The sequence below is a fragment of the Petromyzon marinus genome, chromosome 1 (assembly GCF_048934315.1).
Source record: "Petromyzon marinus isolate PM22_M1 ecotype Great Lakes invasive population chromosome 1, UKy_Petmar_22M1.pri1.0, whole genome shotgun sequence".
Taxonomy (NCBI): Eukaryota; Metazoa; Chordata; class Hyperoartia; order Petromyzontiformes; family Petromyzontidae; genus Petromyzon; species Petromyzon marinus.
In genome coordinates this window covers 722,066-741,482 of record NC_133667.1, presented here as the reverse complement: position 1 = coordinate 741,482, position 19,417 = coordinate 722,066, and the positions used below count along the sequence as shown (strand labels likewise).

Sequence of the window (19,417 nt, the reverse complement as noted above, 5' to 3'; positions counted from 1 at the left end):
GGGTCACTCTGGGTCACTCAGGGTTTCTGTAGGTCACTCTGGGTCACTCTGGGTCACTCTGGGTCTCTTTGTCTCTCTATGGGTCTCTCTGGGTCACTCTGGGTCTCTCTGGGTCACTCTGGGTCTCTCTGGGTCACTCTGGCTCTCTCTGGGTCACTCTGGGCCTCTCTGGGTCTCTTTGTCTCTCTCTGGGTCTCTCTGGGTCTCTCTGGGTCACTCTGGCTCTCTCTGGGTCTCTGTCTCTCTCTGGGTCTCTCTGGGTCACTCTGGGTCTCTCTGGGTCTCTTTGTCTCTCTCTGGGTCACTCTGGGTCACTCTGGGTCTCTCTGGGTCTCTCTGGGTCACTCTGGATCACTCTGGCTCTCACTGGGTCTCTTTGTCTCTCTCTGGGTCACTCTGGGTCACTCTGGGTCTCTCTGGGTCTCTCTGGGTCACTGTGGGTCTCTCTAGGTCTCTCTGGGTCTCCCTGGGTCACTCTGGGTCACTCTGGGTCACTCGGTTTCTGTAGGTCACTCTGGGTCACTCTGGCTCTCTCTGGGTCTCTCTGGGTCTCTCTGGGTCACTCTGGGTCTCTCTGGGTCTCTCTGGGTCTCTCTGGGTCACTCTGGGTCACTCTGAGTCACTCTGGGTCTCTCTGGGTTTCTGTAGGTCACTCTGGGTCACTCTGGGTCTCTCTGGGTCTCTCTGGGCCTCTCTGGGCCTCTCTGGGTCACTCTGGGTCACTCTGGCTCTCTCTGGGTCTCTCTGGGTCTCTTTGTCTCTCTCTGGGTCTCTCTGGGTCTCTCTGGGTCTCTCTGGGTCACTCTGGGTCTCTCTGGGTCTCTCTGGGTCTCTTTGTCTCTCTCTGGGTCACTCTGGGTCACTCTGGGTCTCTCTGGGTCTCTCTGGGTCACTCTGGGTCACTCTGGGTTTCTGTAGGTCACTCTGGGTCACTCTGGGTCACTCTGGGTCACTCTGGGTCACTCTGGGTTTCTGTAGGTCACTCTGGGTCACTCTGGGTCACTCTGGGTCTCTTTGTCTCTCTCTGGGTCTCTCTGGGTCACTCTGGGTCTCTCTGGGTCACTCTGGGTCTCTCTGGGTCACTCTGGCTCTCTCTGGGTCTCTCTGGGTCTCTCTGGGTCTCTTTGTCTCTCTCTGGGTCTCTCTGGGTCTCTCTGGGCCTCTCTGGGTCTCTCTGGGTCACTCTGGGTCACTCTGGCTCTCTCTGGGTCTCTCTGGGTCTCTTTGTCTCTCTCTGGGTCTCTCTGGGTCTCTCTGGGTCTCTCTGGGTCTCTTTGTCTCTCTCTGGGTCACTCTGGGTCACTCTGGGTCTCTCTGGGTCTCTCTGGGTCACTCTGGGCCACTCTGGCTCTCTCTGGGTCTCTTTGTCTCTCTCTGGGTCACTCTGGGTCTCTCTGGGTCTCTCTGGGTCACTCTGGGCCACTCTGGCTCTCTCTGGGTCTCTTTGTCTCTCTCTGGGTCACTCTGGGTCTCTCTGGGTCTCTCTGAGTCACTCTGGGTCTCTCTGGGTCTCCCTGGGTCTCCCTGGGTCACTCTGGGTCACTCTGGGTCTCTCTGGGTCACTCTGGGTCACTCTGGGTCACTCTGGGTCTCTCTGGGTCTCTTTGTCTCTCTCTGGGTCTCTCTGGGTCTCTCTGGGTCTCTCTGGGTCTCTTTGTCTCTCTCTGGGTCACTCTGGGTCACTCTGGGTCTCTCTGGGTCTCTCTGGGTCACTCTGGGCCACTCTGGCTCTCTCTGGGTCTCTTTGTCTCTCTCTGGGTCACTCTGGGTCTCTCTGGGTCACTCTGGGTCTCTCTGGGTCTCCCTGGGTCTCCCTGGGTCTCCCTGGGTCACTCTGGGTCACTCTGGGTCTCTCTGGGTCTCTCTGGGTTTCTGTAGGTCACTCTGGGTCTACCTGGGTCTCTCTGGGTCTCTCTGGGTCACTCTGGGTCACTCTGGGTCACACTGGGTCTCTCTGGGTCACTCTGGGTCACTCTGGGTCTCTCTGGGTCACGCTGGGTCTCTCTGGGTCTCTCTGGGTCTCTCTGGGTCACTCTGGGTCACTCTGGGTCTCTCTGGGTCTCTCTCGGTCTCTCTGGGTCACTCTGGGTCACTCTGGGTCTCTCTGGGTATCTCTGGGTATCTCTGGGTCACTCTGGGTCACTCTGGGTCTCTCTGGGTCTCTCTGGGTCTCTCTGGGTCACTCTGGGTCTCTCTGGGTCACTCTGGGTCTCTCTGGGTCACTCTGGGTCTCTCTGGGTCACACTGGGCCACTCTGGGTCACTCTGGGTCTCTCTGGGTCTCTCTGGCGCTCTCTGGCTCTTCTTGGCTCTCTCTGCGTCCCTCCGTGACGAGTGACCACATTGCCGCTGTTCCCGTGGCTGGGCCGAGTTTGTTGCGGGCGTCACCACGCGTGACACTGCCCAAAAAGACGAAGCTCCCCCGTGTAGCCTTTAACAGACTGCTGGGGCAAGTGCTGTTAGCGAGCACCTATTAAGGTCGGCACGGCATCAGCACCACGTCCCTCCGCTTTATTTCTCCCCAATCCCGATGTTTACACGTAGCACCGCGTACTGATTTTAAGGCGGAGCCGACCTAGGGGGAGGCCCAGGACCGATTGAGATGTTCGCTGCTGCCGATGTCGAACTCGGGCCGTCGGGTTCGTAGGGCGGCGCGCTAACCGCTGCGCCACCGTTCCTCACGCTCCCCCCCCACCCCCCGCACGGACACGCGCTCACGCACGCCGTTAAAGCCCACACACCGCAAGAGGTTAACTCCCCAGCTAAGAGTGTTTCACCTCCCGCTCCATGACGAGACAGCTGACGCGCTCCCCGCTCTCCCCAACCTCCTGCCAAAACCACCGTGTCCCCCCACGCTCCGCTCCGGTGCCCACCTCCTGAGCCGCTGGTGGAAATTCCACATTCCTACGTTGACTTTTTCCGCAGAGTGGTGCCCATTTTTTTTGATCGACTCCCCCACAGGGCAAGGGGAGGGAGGGATGATGATGGTCATGACGATGAAGGTCGCCCCGAGTCGACACCGTCCCCTCGACCAGGAGGTGAACCTCGCGATCGCCGCTCTCCGCTCGCCCCCCGTGGCCACCGGGGCGGCCCCGGGGGGCCGCGGTTCCATTGCACGGCCGCTCCCTCCCTCGTCCCCTCCTCCCCCCTCCCCTCGTGCTGTTGCGCTCCGAACCTGAATCCAAACAGCTGTTCCCCCGCGTGCGCCTGTTTGTCCGTGTGCGCGTGTTTGTCCGTGTGCGCGTGCGGGCGCGTGTGTGTGTGTGCGTCACTGCCAGCGCAGCTCAGCACAAGACAATCCATTCCCAGTGACACTTTCAATCAGCTGTTACCCACCCACACCCCCCACCACCCCCTACACAGGTCACGTGGGGGGGAGGGGGGGCACACGGAACAAATATACAACCAGTTCCTGGCCCACAAAATGTCGACATTTTAGCTTTTTTTTTTTGCTCGGTGGAGGAACATCGTCTTCCCTCTCGTCCCGGACCGCGCGCTGCCATAGCCGTTGTCAAGAGTGCAGTGATGCGTGTTCTGTGAGGGAGACCGCCCCCCCCTCCACGCACATGACCCCCCCCCCCCAACACCTCCCCCATTCCCGGCACTCACCACGGCGGTTTAACGTGAAAGCCGCGAGCTCGCCCAGGACAACCGATTCCGATTCCGATCCCGATTCCGATTCCTCTCGCGGCCGTCGATTCGATTTCAACACGCTGCGTCGCTGCCGTCGCTTCATTCGCTCAATTTTGCCTTCGTCCCCGTTCACCACGAGACGCGTCCGTCGTTCCAGGCCACCGGCCTCGTGGAACGGGCGACGGGGCGGCCGGCCGAGCGAGGCAGACGGCGGGGGACGGGGACGGCCGCCGGAGGAACGAGAGCCGCGTGTCCCGAGACTCACGCCGAGACTCACTCACGCCACGTCCTGAGACTCACTCACGCCACGTCCTGAGACTCGCTCACGCCGAGACTCACTCACTCACGCCGAGACTCACTCACGCCGAGACTCACGCCGAGACTCACTCACTCATGCCGAGACTCACGCCGAGACTCACTCACTCACGCCGAGACTCACTCACGCCGAGACTCACTCACACCGAGACTCACTCACGCTGAGACTCACTCACTCACGCCGAGACTCACTCACGCCGAGACTCACTCACGCTGAGACTCACTCACGCTGAGACTCACTCACGCCGAGACTCACTCACGCCGAGACTCACTCACTCACGCCGAGACTCACTCACTCACGCCGAGACTCACTCACGCCGAGACTCACTCACACCGAGACTCACTCACGCCGAGACTCACGCCGAGACTCACTCACGCCGAGACTCACTCACTCACGCCGAGACTCACGCCGAGACTCACTCACTCACGCCGAGACTCACGCCGAGACTCACTCACTCACGCCGAGACTCACTCACTCACACCGAGACTCACTCACACCGAGACTCACTCACGCCGAGACTCACTCACGCCGAGACTCACTCACGCCGAGACTCACTCACGCCGAGACTCACGCCGAGACTCACACCGAGACTCACTCACGCTGAGACTCACTCACTCACGCCGAGATTCACTCACGCCGAGACTCACTCACGCTGAGACTCACTCACGCTGAGACTCACTCACGCCGAGACTCACTCACTCACGCCGAGACTCACTCACTCACGCCGAGACTCACGCCGAGACTCACTCACGCCGAGACTCACTCACTCACGCCGAGACTCACGCCGAGACTCACTCACTCACGCCGAGACTCACTCACACCGAGACTCACTCACGCCGAGACTCACTCACGCCGAGACTCACTCACGCCGAGACTCACGCCGAGACTCACTCACGCTGAGACTCACTCACGCCGCGTCCCGAGACTCACTCACTCACGCCGAGACTCACTCACGCCGAGACTCACTCACTCACGCCGAGACTCACTCACGCCGAGACTCACTCACGCCGAGACTCACGCCGAGACTCACTCACGCCGAGACTCACTCACTCACGCCGAGACTCACGCCGAGACTCACTCACTCACGCCGAGACTCACTCACACCGAGACTCACTCACACCGAGACTCACTCACGCCGAGACTCACTCACGCCGAGACTCACTCACGCCGAGACTCACGCCGAGACTCACTCACGCTGAGACTCACTCACTCACGCCGAGACTCACTCACGCCGAGACTCACTCACTCACGCCGAGACTCACTCACGCCGAGACTCACGCCGAGACTCACTCACGCCGAGACTCACTCACTCACGCCGAGACTCACGCCGAGACTCACTCACTCACGCCGAGACTCACTCACACCGAGACTCACTCACACCGAGACTCACTCACGCCGAGACTCACTCACGCCGAGACTCACTCACGCCGAGACTCACGCCGAGACTCACTCACGCTGAGACTCACTCACGCCGCGTCCCGAGACTCACTCACTCACGCCGAGACTCACTCACGCCGAGACTCACTCACGCCGAGACTCACTCACGCCGAGACTCACTCACGCCGAGACTCACTCACGCTGAGACACACGCCGAGACTCACTCACTCACGCCGCGTCCCGAGACTCACTCACGCCGCGTCCCGAGACTCACGCTCGCCGCGTTCTTCGGCTACGCGTGTTCGAGCCGGCGTGCGGACTCACCCAGCGTGCCGCACGGCTTGTTCTTGTAGGTGCAGATGTCGTACCTGGGGGGGAGGGCGGCGGGGGGGGGGGGGAGGGAGGGGGACGATGGCGGGGGGGTGGGGGGGGGCAAAGGGGAGGCCGGCATCGAAGAAAGACGAGTCAGGCCGCACCGCCAAGCCGCAGCACTGCGGCATCGCGTCACACCGCGTCACACCGCGTCACATCGCGTCACACCGCGTCACATCGCGTCACATCGCGTCACACCGCATCACATCGCGTCACACCGCGTCACACCACGTCACATCGCGTCACATCGCGTCACACCGCGTCACATCGCGTCACACCGCGTCGGCACCACGACGAGGGGAACAACCGAGAAACATTCCGGGCCTCCCGAGTGAAACGGCAACAATGGCACCGTACGGCCGCACGTTCAGATTGTGAGTTGGCGGTCGAGGCAAGGCTGAGAGCATCGTGCGGACGATGGCAGCTACGATGACGTAACTATGACGTTCCGAGTGATGCTTACGATGACGACCGTGGCCGTGACGACCGTGACCATGACGACCGTGACGATGACGACCGTGACCATGACGACCGTGACCATGACGACCGTGATGACCGTGACGGTGACGACCGTGACGATGACGACCGTGACAATGACGACCGTGACGATGACGACCGTGAACGTGACCATGACGACCGTGACCGTGACGACCGTGACCGTGACAACCGTGACCGTGACGACCGTGATGCTGAGCAGTGACGACCGTGACGATGACGACCGTGACGATGACGACCGTGACGATGACGACCGTGACCGTGACGACCGTGACCGTGACGACCGTGACCGTGACGACCGTGACGATGACGACCGTGACGATGACGACCGTGACGATGACGACCGTGACCGTGACGACCGTGACGATGACGACCGTGACCGTGACGACCATGACGATGACGACCGTGACGACCGTGACGGTGACGACCGTAACGATGACGACCGTGACGATGACGACCGTGACCATGATGACCGTGACGATGACGACCGTGACCGTGACGACCGTGACCGTGACGACCGTGATGATGACGACCGTGACCGTGACGACCGTGATGCCGAGCAGTGACGACCGTGACCATGACGACCGTGACCGTGACGACCGTAACGCCGAGCAGTGATGACGAGCCGTGTGTCACCGCCGACTCACCGCGTCATGAGCACGGCGTTGTCGTGGTGCGCGAGGCCGTTGTCCGGCAGCGAGTCGCCCTGTGCGGCGCGCGTGTTCATCCCCTTCTGCCAGCGGCAAAAGCTGTCCAGGGATTTGTCGGCGTGGTGACTCAGCTCCAGGTTCGGCTGCGGGGCCACGGACACAGGAACCACCGCGGTGCCGTCACAACGCCGTCACAACGCCGTCACAACGCCGTCACAACACCGTCACAACACCGTCACAACGCTGTCACGGCACAGTCACAACGCCGTCACAACGCCGTCACAACGCCATCACAACACCGTCACAACGCCGTCACAACGCGGTCACAGCGCCGTCACAACACCGTCACAACACCGTCACGGCGCCGTCACAACACCATCACAACACCGTCACAAAACCGTCACAACATCGTCACGGCGCTATTACGGCACCATCACGGGGCTATCACAATCGGGTCACAACGCCGTCCCACCGTAGTCTTGCCAGCGCCACACCGCAGGCACCGCGGCGCCGTTCCACTGTGGTCAGCACCTTCACCCTAGCAAGGCCGCAGCAGCGTTATTGTTGTTGTCCTTGTTGTTATTGTTGTTGTTATTAGTACTGACGGGACAGCGGTGATCGCCGCTGCTGCCGCCGCCGCTGCGTGGAGTAAAATCCCGGTGTCAGTTTTGCCCAAATTCGACCGCGACGAAAGCGCCCCAACGGCCTGCGCTCTTGCGAACGACGCCACGGGATCTTTAAACGCCCGCCGTGATTTAAGCGGACGGCGCGGTTGGCGCGCGCCACCGCAGCACCGCGCCGGCGCGGCCGCCGGAGTCCCGCCGTGAGGCTCTCCGCGACGAGCGGCGACGGCGCCGCCAACGTGGACAGAGAGACGCGGGCCGGGGAGACCCGCGGCGACGGCGCCGAGGCTGCGCCACGCCGAGCCCGCGGCATGCGGGCACGGTGGGCGAGCGCGCAGCGCCCCCGGGAGGCGCGAGGACGTCGAGCGGACAGCCGGCAGACCCGGCGGGGAACCCTTCCGAAGGTCGAGCCGTGGGGGCCTCGGCGGGCTGTTTCCAGGGCAATGGGGCTCGACGGGACTCGGGGACCGGCAGAGCGTTGGTGTCGGACAAGCGTGGACACGCACGGCGCGCTCAGCTGTTTAGAGAAACCTTCCTGCCGCCCCCCCCCCCACCCCTCTCTGTTTACGTTGCACAAACTTCTCGACGATGTAGTGTCGGGCGCACGCACGCACAACGATAATGACGAAGCTAAAACCCGCGTAGACTTAGCAGGCCGTCAAGGCGCACGAGCAGGTGGGGTGGCCAGCATCACACCCGGCCGGCTTTGTTTCCCCAGTGGCGATGTTTACACACCGCACAAGTTACTCATTTGAGGCCGAGTCGACCTAGGGGAGGCACCGCGATCTCACCGCGGTGCGGTTACAACGCTGGCAGCAGATCGCCCGGCCGCGTCTTGGCACGAGTGTGAAAAGGGAATTAATAACGGGAGAACGATTTACGTGGTGGAGGCGGTGGAGGCGGTGGAGGCGGTGGAGGCGGCCGTGGTGGAGGCGGTGGGGGCGGCGAATGCGGTCATCGTGGCACCCAAAGGAACCCCACGGAGCCCACTCAGAGACAACACACGGACTACACTCAGAGAGAGACAACACACGGACTACACTCAGACAGAGACAACACACGGACTACACTCAGAGACAACACACGGACTACACTCAGAGACAACACACGGACTACACTCAGAGACAACACACGGACTACACTCAGAGACAACACACGAACTACACTCAGAGACAACACACGGAGCCCACTCAGAGACAACACACGGAGCCCACTCAGAGACAACACACGGACTACACTCAGACAGAGACAACACACGGACTACACTCAGACAGAGACAACACACGGACTACACTCAGACAGAGACAACACACGGACTACACTCAGAGACAACACACGGACTACACTCAGAGACAACACACGGAGCCCACTCAGAGACTACACACGGACTACACTCAGAGACAACACACGGACTACACTCAGAGACAACACACGGACTACACTCAGAGAGAGACAACACACGGACTACACTCAGAGACAACACACGGACTACACTCAGAGACAACACACGGAGCCCACTCAGAGACAACACACGGACCCCACTCAGACAGACACAACACACGAACCCCACTCAGAGAGAGGGGCGCCTGCATCGGGAGGCGAACCCGGGATCTTTTCGCCTTGAGGTGTGGAGCGTCGCCGTCGCGCTCCCTCCCGAGTGATTTCCCGGCGTGATGAGCGGCGTGTCCATGAGACGCAGTGGGGTGGGGGGGGGGGATGAGAGTCACTTGAACCCCCCCCCCCCCCCCCACTATTCAGGGGGGGCGGAGGGCACGCTGGCAGAGTGGGGCCTTGTTTTTTCAGGACGTTTTGAAGGCCGTGGTCCCCAGCTGCTGCTGTTACCGTGGCCCGCACCACCCCCGGGGGGTGGGGGCGTGAAGGGGGTAGCACGGCGCCGTGGTTATTTTAAGACGGAGGTGGCCGCGTCGCCGGAGTGGAACAGTGCCGGCACTGTTCCACTCACGCCGGTGAACGGGACCCGGAGGTGGACGCGCGATGGGCGTGGAGGACGCGAGAGACGCAGAACGTCCGCGACTGCACGGGCAGCCACGCGGGCAGCCACGTGGGCAGCCAGACGTGACTGCTGCCACCGCTTCCTCCATCGCAATCACCGCCGCCGCCGCCGCCATCATCGGAGCCGACATCACTGCCAACACCGCCACCAATCACAGCCAGAGTTTCCACCTGTTCAGGTTTCCCCGGCATCACCCCTCTTTGTCCAGCTGGGGTTGCTCTTAGAATGTTGGAGCCGAGGTGGAGTCGGTGCACACTTGAAGCCCCACGACCGCCACACGCGCGGGGACCACTGTGTTTGTGTTTTGTTACAGCGATCCCCGAGCGCCAACTCGGTTCCCGCATCGATTCCCGGAGCCGTTCCCAAAGTGGCTCCCGTAGTGGCTCCCGTAGTGGCTCCCGTAGTGGCTCCCGTAGTGGCTCCCAGAGTGGCTCCCAGAGTGGCTCCCGTAGTGGCTCCCGAAGTGGCTCCCGTAGTGGCTCCCGTAGTGGCTCCCAGAGTGGCTCCCAGAGTGGCTCCCAGAGTGGCTCCCAGAGTGGCTCCCAGAGTGGCTCCCAGAGTGGCTCCCGTAGTGGCTCCCGTAGCGGCTCCCGTAGTGGCTCCCAGAGTGGCTCCCGTAGTGGCTCCTGTAGTGGCTCCCGTAGTGGCTCCCGCAGTGGCTCCCAGAGCGGTTCCCGTAGTGGCTCCCGTAGTGGCTCCCGTAGTGGCTCCCAGAGTGGCTCCCGTAGTGGCTCCCAGAGTGGCTCCCAGAGTGGCTCCCGTAGTGGCTCCCAGAGTGGTTCCCGTAGTGGCTCCCGTAGTGGCTCCCAGAGTGACTCCCGTAGTGGCTCCCATAGTGGCTCCCGTAGTGGCTCCCAGAGTGGCTCCCGGAGGAGCTCCCAGAGTGGCTCCCAGAGTGGCTCCCAGAGTGGCTTCCAGAGTGGCTCTGAAAGTGGCTCCCGTTGTGGCTCCCAGAGTGGCTCTCAGAGTGGCTCCCATAGTGGCTCCCGTAGTGGCTCCCAGAGTGGCTCCCAGAGTGGCTCCCGTAGTGGCTCCCAGAGTGGCTCCCGTAGTGGCTCCCAGAGTGGCTCCCAGAGTGGCTCCCGTAGTGGCTCCCAGAGTGGCTCCCAGAGTGGCTCCCGTAGTGGCTCCCGTAGTGGCTCCCAGAGTGGCTCCCGTAGTGACTCCCGTAGTGGCTCCCGTAGTGGCTCCCAGAGTGGCTCCCAGAGTGGCTCCCAGAGTGGCTCCGAAAGTGGCTCCCGTAGTGGCTCCCAGAGTGGCTCCCAGAGTGGCTCCCGTAGTGGCTCCCATAGTGGCTCCCGTAGTGGCTCCCGTAGTGGCTCCCAGAGTGGCTCCCATAGTGGCTCCCATAGTGGCTCCCGTAGTGGCTCCCGTAGTGGCTCCCAGAGTGGCTCCCGTAGTGGCTCCCGTAGTGGCTCCCGTAGTGGCTCCCAGAGTGGCTCCCGTAGTGGCTCCCAGAGTGGGTCCCGTAGTGGCTCCTGTAGTGGCTCCCAGAGTGGCTCCCGTAGTGACTCCCGTAGTGGCTCCCATAGTGGCTCCCAGAGTGGCTCCCAGAGTGGCTCCCAGAGTGGCTCCTGTAGTGGCTCCCAGAGTGGCTCCCGTAGTGGCTCCCAGAGTGGCTCCTGTAGTGGCTCCCGTAGTGGCTCCCAGTGGCTCCCGTAGTGGCTCCCAGAGTGGCTCCCGTAGTAGCTCCCGTAGTGGCTCCCAGTGGCTCCCGTAGTGGCTCCCGTAGTGGCTCCCGTAGTGGCTCCCGTAGTGGCTCCCGTAGTGGCTCCCGTAGTGGCTCCCAGAGTGGCTCCCGTAGTGGCTCCCGTAGTGGCTCCCGTAGTGGCTCCCGTAGTGGCTCCCAGAGTGGCTCCCGTAGTGGCTCCCGTAGTGGCTCCCAGAGTGGCTCCCGTAGTGGCTCCCAGAGTGGCTCCCAGAGTGGCTCCCAGAGTGGCTCCCGTAGTGGCTCCCGTAGTGGCTCCCAGAGTGGCTCCCGTAGTGACTCCCGTAGTGGCTCCCGTAGTGGCTCCCAGAGTGGCTCCCAGAGTGGCTCCCAGAGTGGCTCCGAAAGTGGCTCCCGTAGTGGCTCCCAGAGTGGCTCCCAGAGTGGCTCCCATAGTGGCTCCCATAGCGGCTCCCGTAGTGGCTCCCGTAGTGGCTCGCAGAGTGGCTCCCGTAGTGGCTCCCGTAGTGGCTCCCGTAGTGGCTCCCAGAGTGGCTCCCGTAGTGGCTCCCGTAGTGGCTCCCGTAGTGGCTCCCAGAGTGGCTCCCGTAGTGGCTCCCAGAGTGGGTCCCGTAGTGGCTCCCGCAGTGGCTCCCAGAGTGGCTCCCGTAGTGACTCCCGTAGTGGCTCCCATAGTGGCTCCCAGAGTGGCTCCCAGAGTGGCTCCTGTAGTGGCTCCCAGAGTGGCTCCCGTAGTGGCTCCCAGAGTGGCTCCTGTAGTGGCTCCCGTAGTGGCTCCCAGTGGCTCCCGTAGTGGCTCCCAGAGTGGCTCCCGTAGTGGTTCCCGTAGTGGCTCCCGTAGTGGCTCCCGTAGTGGCTCCCGTAGTGGCTCCCGTAGTGGCTCCTGTAGTGGCTCCCAGAGTGGCTCCCGTAGTGGCTCCCATAGTGGCTCCCAGAGTGGCTCCCGTAGTGGCTCCCAGAGTGGTTCCCGTAGTGGCTCCCGTAGTGGCTCCCAGAGTGGCTCCCGTAGTGGCTCCCATAGTGGCTCCCAGAGCGGCTCCCAGAGTGGTTCCCGTAGTGGCTCCCGTAGTGGCTCCCGTAGTGGCTCCCAGAGTGGCTCCCAGAGTGGCTCCCAGAGTGGCTCCCGTAGTGGCTCCCGTAGTGGCTCCCGTAGTGGCTCCCAGAGTGGCTCCCGTAGTGGCTCCCGTAGTGGCTCCCGTAGTGGCTCCCAGAGTGGCTCCCGTAGTGGCTCCCGGAGTGGCTCCCAGAGTGGCTCCCGTAGTGGCTCCCGTAGTGGCTCCCAGAGTGGCTCCCAGAGTGGCTCCCGTAGTGGCTCCCGTAGTGGCTCCCGTAGTGGCTCCCAGAGTGGCTCCCGTAGTGGCTCCCGTAGTGGCTCCCAGAGTGGCTCCCGTAGTGGCTCCCAGAGTGGCTCCCAGAGTGGCTCCAGTGGTGGCTCCCGTAGTGGCTCCCAGAGTGGCTCCCAGAGTGGCTCCCAGAGTGGCTCCCGTAGTGGCTCCCAGAGTGGCTCCCGTAGTGGCTCCCAGAGTGGCTCCCGGAGGAGCTCCCAGAGTGGCTCCCAGAGTGGCTCCCGGAGTGGCTCCCAGAGTGGCTCCCAGAGTGGCTCCCAGAGTGGCTCCCAGAGTGGCTCCCGGAGTGGCTCCCAGAGTGGCTCCCAGAGTGGCTCCCGTAGTGGCTCCCAGAGTGGCTCCCGTAGTGACTCCCGTAGTGGCTCCCGTAGTGGCTCCCAGAGTGGCTCCCAGAGTGGCTCCCGTAGTGACTCCCATAGTGGCTCCCGTAGTGGCTCGCGTAGTGGCTCCCGTAGTGGCTCCCGTAGCGGCTCCCGTAGTGGCTCCCAGAGTGGCTCCCGTAGTGGCTCCCGTAGTGGCTCGCGTAGTGACTCCCGTAGTGGCTCCCGTAGTGGCTCGCGTAGTGACTCCCGTAGTGGCTCCCGTAGTGGCTCCCAGAGTGGCTCCCGTAGTGACTCCCGTAGTGGCTCCCATAGTGGCTCCCAGAGTGGCTCCCAGAGTGGCTCCGAAAGTGGCTCCCGTAGTGGCTCCCGTAGTGGCTCCCAGAGTGGCTCCCGTAGTGGCTCCCGTAGTGGCTCCCGTAGTGGCTCCCAGACCAATTCCGGGATCGGTTCTCAGATCAGTTCCCAGATCGATTCCTGGAGCTCGGCTCCCGGAGCGGCTTCATGAGCGAACCGTTGAGGTCTCGTTATTTTCATTTATTTGTTACCACGAAGGGCGCCCAACCGTCGTCTCGCGCCGGCTCCGTGCCCAGCGTAACGCAGCGCCGCCGCCGGAGCTCGCACGAGCAGAGAGACGCGCGGCGACACGAGGGGTGGTCACGTGCTCGTCCCCCACCTCGAAGTGCCCCCCCCCCCCCCACAGAAGATCTGATCGATCAGATCGATCTAATTACTCGATCGCCATCTGATACAGTCGGCGCGCGGGGGATGCGGCATTGCCTCCTTGCGCAAGGCGTGGGTTTTCTCCGGGAGCTCCGGTTATCCTCCCACACGTGGTACAGTAATAAAAACGACTCGTCGTTAATCGGCTGGGAACATCTTACGAGCACAGCACGGCGATACTGGCAGCAGACTCGTGCCCTGGGTCGCCCATGCGAACAAGGCTCCTCGCCTGGTCTCTTGAGCAGGATAGGAGCTCTCACCTGGATAAACAGTTAAACCCTGAGACCTGTCAGGCAATGCGAGAAACGCGTGATAATTAAAAACAAACTACCCTGAGAGACAGCGGCGGGGGAGGAGGCTATTGTGAAAGCCCAGGTGAAACGGGGCCCCAAGTTTCCCAAGAATAACAAGGCACCGGGGGGGAGAAGATTGTGTCTCACGTTGGCAATAACAGGGAGGTGACATCGCCGGCCAGGAGAGGACTCCTGGCCCGGGCCAAGGCCAAACTCAATGCTCCCTGCTGTATTCTTGGCCTGAAACCGACCGCCTCCCCATCCCATGGGCTCACACGGAGACTCGCGCAGAGAACCCGCAGACTCGCGTAGAGACGGTGCAGTTTCGCACAGTGACGTGCACAGAGAGACACAGACTCGCACAGAGACACGCAGAATCACATCGAGACGCATAGGCTCACAGAGAGACGCAGGCTCACACAGAGACATGCAGAATCACATCGAGACAGTCTCACACAGAGACAGACTCACAGAGAGACACAGACTCAAAGAGAGACACATAGACTCACAGAGAGACACAGCCTCACACAGAGACACATAAACTCACAGAGAGACACACAGACTCACAGAGAGACACATAGACTCACAGAGAGACACAGACTCACACAGAGACACAGACTCATACAGAGACACAGACTCACAGAGAGACACATAGTCTCACAGAGACACATAGCCTCACACAGGGACACAGACTCACAGAGTGACACATAGACTCACAGAGAGACACATAGCCTCACACAGAGACACAGACTCACAGAGAGACACATAGACTCACAGAGAGACATGCAGAATCACATCGAGACACATAGACTCACAGAGAGACACATAGACTCACAGAGAGACACATATACTCACAGAGACAGCCATAGACTCACAGAGAGACACAGACTCAAAGAGAGACACATAGACTCACAGAGAGACAGAGCCTCACACAGAGACACATAGACTCACAGAGAGACACACAGACTCACAGAGAGACACATAGACTCACAGAGAGACACAGACTCACACAGAGACACAGACTCATACAGAGACACAGACTCACAGAGAGACACATAGTCTCACAGAGACACATAGTCTCACACAGGGACACAGACTCACAGAGTGACACAGACTCACAGAGAGACACATAGCCTCACACAGAGACACAGACTCACAGAGAGACACATAGACTCACAGAGAGACATGCAGAATCACAACGAGACACATAGACTCACAGAGAGACACATAGACTCACAGAGAGACACATAGACTCACAGAGAGACACATATACTCACAGAGACAGCCATAGACTCACAGAGAGACACATAGACTCACAGAGAGACACACAGACTCACAGAGAGACACAGACTCACAGAGTGACACAGACTCACAGAGAGACACAGACTCACACAGAGACACAGACTCACACAGAGAGACACAGACTCACAGAGAGACACACAGACTCACAGAGAGACAAATAGACTCACGGAGAAACACACAGACTCACAGAGAGACACATACTCACAGAGAGACACACAGACTCACAGAGAGACACAGACTCACAGAGAGACACAGACTCACAGAGAGACACATAGACTCACACAGAGACAGACTTACAGAGAGACACACAGACTCACAGAGAGACACAGACTCACAGAGAGACGCATAGACTCACACAGAGACACAGACTTACAGAGAGACACACAGACTCACAGAGAGACATGCAGAATCACAACGAGACACATAGACTCACAGAGAGACACATAGACTCACAGAGAGACATGCAGAATCACAACGAGACACACAGACTCACAGAGAGACACATAGTCTCACAGAGACACATAGTCTCACACAGGGACACAGACTCACAGAGTGACACAGACTCACAGAGAGACACATAGCCTCACACAGAGACACAGACTCACAGAGAGACACATAGACTCACAGAGAGACATGCAGAATCACAACGAGACACATAGACTCACAGAGAGACACATAGACTCACAGAGAGACACATAGACTCACAGAGAGACACATATACTCACAGAGACAGCCATAGACTCACAGAGAGACACATAGACTCACAGAGAGACACACAGACTCACAGAGAGACACAGACTCACAGAGTGACACAGACTCACAGAGAGACACAGACTCACACAGAGACACAGACTCACACAGAGAGACACAGACTCACAGAGAGACACACAGACTCACAGAGAGACAAATAGACTCACGGAGAAACACACAGACTCACAGAGAGACACATACTCACAGAGAGACACACAGACTCACAGAGAGACACAGACTCACAGAGAGACACAGACTCACAGAGAGACACATAGACTCACACAGAGACAGACTTACAGAGAGACACACAGACTCACAGAGAGACACAGACTCACAGAGAGACGCATAGACTCACACAGAGACACAGACTTACAGAGAGACACACAGACTCACAGAGAGACACATAGACTCAGAGAGACGCATAGACTCACACAGAGACACAGACTCACACAGAGACACAGACTCACAGAGAGACACATAGACTCACAGAGAAGCACATAGACTCACACAGAGACACATAGACTCACAGAGAGACACAGCCTCACAGAGAGACACGCAGACTCACACAGAGACACAGCCTTACAGAGAGACACACAGACTCACAGAGAGACACATAGACTCACAGAGAGACGCATAGACTCACACAGAGACACAGACTCACACAGAGACACAGACACACAGAGAGACACAGACTCACAGAGAGACACACAGACTCATAGAGAGACAAACAGGCTCACAGATAGACACAGACTCACAGAGAGACAAACAGGCTCACAGACAGACACAGACTCACAGAGAGACACAGACTCCCAGAGAGAAACAGACTCACAGAGAGACACAGACTCACAGAGAGACACAGACTCACCTAGAGACACAGACTCACAGAGAGACACAGACTCACAGAGAGACACATAGACTCACAGAGAGACACATAGACTCACACAGAGACAGAGACTCACAGAGAGACACAGATTCACAGAGACAGACTCACAGAGAGACACACAGACTCACAGAGAGACACACAGACTCACAGAGAGACACAGACTCGCAGAGAGACACATAGACTCACAGAGAGACACAGACTCACAGAGAGACACAGACTCACAGAGAGACACAGACCCAGAAAGAGACACAGACTCACAGAGAGACACAGACTCACACAGAAACACAGACTCACAGAGAGACACAGACTCACAGAGAGACACAGACTCACAGAGAGACACAGACTCACAGAGAGACACATAGACTCACAGAGAGACACAGACTCACAGAGAGACACATAGACTCACAGAGAGACACATAGACTCACAGAGAGACACAGACCCAGAGAGAGACACAGACTCACAGAGAGACAAACAGGCTCACAGAGAGACAAACAGGCTCACAGATAGACACAGACTCGCAGAGAGACACACAGACTCACAGAGAGACACACAGACTCACAGAGAGACACACAGACTCACAGAGAGACACAGACTCACAGAGAGACACACAGACTCACAGAGAGACACATAGACTCAGAGAGACACAGACTCACAGAGAGACACACAGACTCACAGAGAGACACACAGACTCACAGAGAGACACACAGACTCACAGAGAGACACACAGACTCACAGAGAGACACAGACTCACAGAGAGACACACAGACTCACAGAGAGACACACAGACTCACACAGAGACACAGACTCACAGAGAGACACAGACCCAGAGAGACACACAGACTCACAGAGAGACACAGACTCACAGAGAGACACACAGACTCACAGAGAGACACACAGACTCACAGAGAGACACACAGACTCACAGAGAGACACAGACTCGCAGAGAGACACACAGACTCACAGAGAGACACACAGACTCACACAGAGACACAGACTCACAGAGAGACACAGACCCAGAGAGACACACAGACTCACAGAGAGACACAGACTCACAGAGAGACACACAGACTCACAGAGAGACACATAGACTCACAGAGAGACACACAGACTCACACAGAGACACAAAACTTGGCCAATTTAGTCGGTGACGCCTGTGGCACACGACGGCCGACGCTTGCGAACGGCGTCACGGGGATCTGGAACGTGCACCGCGGGTGAATCGCACAGCGGGCGCTCGTTAAACCGGGCGTTCCCTCCGGCCTTTGAAGGCCCCGTGTTGACCGCCACCGCCGCCGCCGCCGCCGCCGGCTTCACAGCAGCAACGTCGCTCCCTACCGCCAGACTCGACCCATCTGTGAACCGCGGCGGCGCCTTCCTTCGCGACGACAGCCGCGCGCCATCGACAGCGCCGTTACTGCCGTTACCGCGGAGACCGGTGGGGGTGCGACGGCGACGCCGACGATCCGTGCAACGCGTCAAGAGCGGCCACCCCGCGGGGCGGCGGCGACCCGGGCGGAGGGGCGTGCCACCGACGGGCGCCCGGCCTGCACCGGCGTCGGAAACGGGTTCCGTGAAAACGCTGCCCGGGCCGTGCGGGGAAACGGGCAGGAAGGCACTTAACAGATCACAGAGGGCCCTTAATGGGCCCTGGCTAACACCGAACACGTGTCTGGCGCGCGGCCGCGTGCTACTGACCTCATTCTCGCGGACACGCGCGCCACATGTGCCACTGTGCTCCACGCACGCCACGCAGGCGCTGACCGAACGCCGTCTCGAGCAACGATGGCGACGACGGTGGACAGGGACACGCGTAGATGCGTGCGCGGCCTCCGCCCGTGCGTTAAGCGACAAACTACAGCAGCGGCAATTCCCGAACGAGTTCATTCTGGTCCCCTTGAGTCGTAGGTCGCCGCAAAAACTTTATTTGAGCAAATTGTGACCGGCTGTGCCGACGAGTCCTCATAACGACGAAGCTGGCGCGCGGTTGTCTATCTCTGCATCACTGCCGCTGCCCAGAGAGTCGGTCTCGTGTGCTGACATTTACCGTGATGGCAGCCTGAGCGAAGAGGGACCACAATGCAGTTCTTCCGGAACTGCCCCATAATGCTTCGCAGTGCCACGCGGTGACACAGTAACAGCAGCAACAGCAGCAGCAGCATGCGCACGCAGCGTCGCTCACCTGCTCTTCCGTGAGGAGGATCAGCCGAGTGACCATGATGCTCACGGCATTGCCAAGGCTGGAATCGTGGAAGAGTTTGGCGACCTGACCTCCACCAAACAAAACAGGTTTGGGTTGACCAGGGGGATCGGGGCGGGGTAGAGGAAGGGAGAGGGAAGGCGGGGGGAGGAAGAGGGCGAGGAGAGCGGAGTGTGGGGAGCGGGGGTGGGAGAGGCGAGGGGAGACACAAGCCGAGTCACTTCCGAGCTGGGCGTCACAACCGTCCGTCCGTCCGTCGACGCACGCACGCACACAAAGACCCCCTGTGTGGCCAAGCGTTGCTTTGCGAGCACCTATGAAGGCACACAAGGGGGTGGGTGGGCCAGCACCACGCCCCACCGCCTTTGTCTCCCCAGGTGCTCATTTGAGTCTGAGTCGACCTAAGGGAGACCCGAGACCGGTTCAGATAATCGTCACCGGTGTTGGCCGTGAA

At 60.0% G+C, this 19,417-nt stretch overlaps 1 protein-coding gene across 1 annotated transcript in view; it reads right to left on the bottom strand.

Moving 5' to 3' along the window:
* Nucleotides 1-19,417, bottom strand: part of LOC116941938 (A disintegrin and metalloproteinase with thrombospondin motifs 6-like) — a 71,189-nt gene that overhangs the window by 30,953 nt on the left and 20,819 nt on the right. Inside the window, exons 7-9 of the mRNA XM_032953347.2 lie at nucleotides 18,946-19,029; nucleotides 6,840-6,985; nucleotides 5,650-5,693 (exon numbers count right to left, since the gene is read on the bottom strand). Coding sequence (XP_032809238.2) covers nucleotides 5,650-5,693; nucleotides 6,840-6,985; nucleotides 18,946-19,029 — 274 coding nt within the window. The remainder of the gene's footprint in view (nucleotides 1-5,649; nucleotides 5,694-6,839; nucleotides 6,986-18,945; nucleotides 19,030-19,417) is intronic.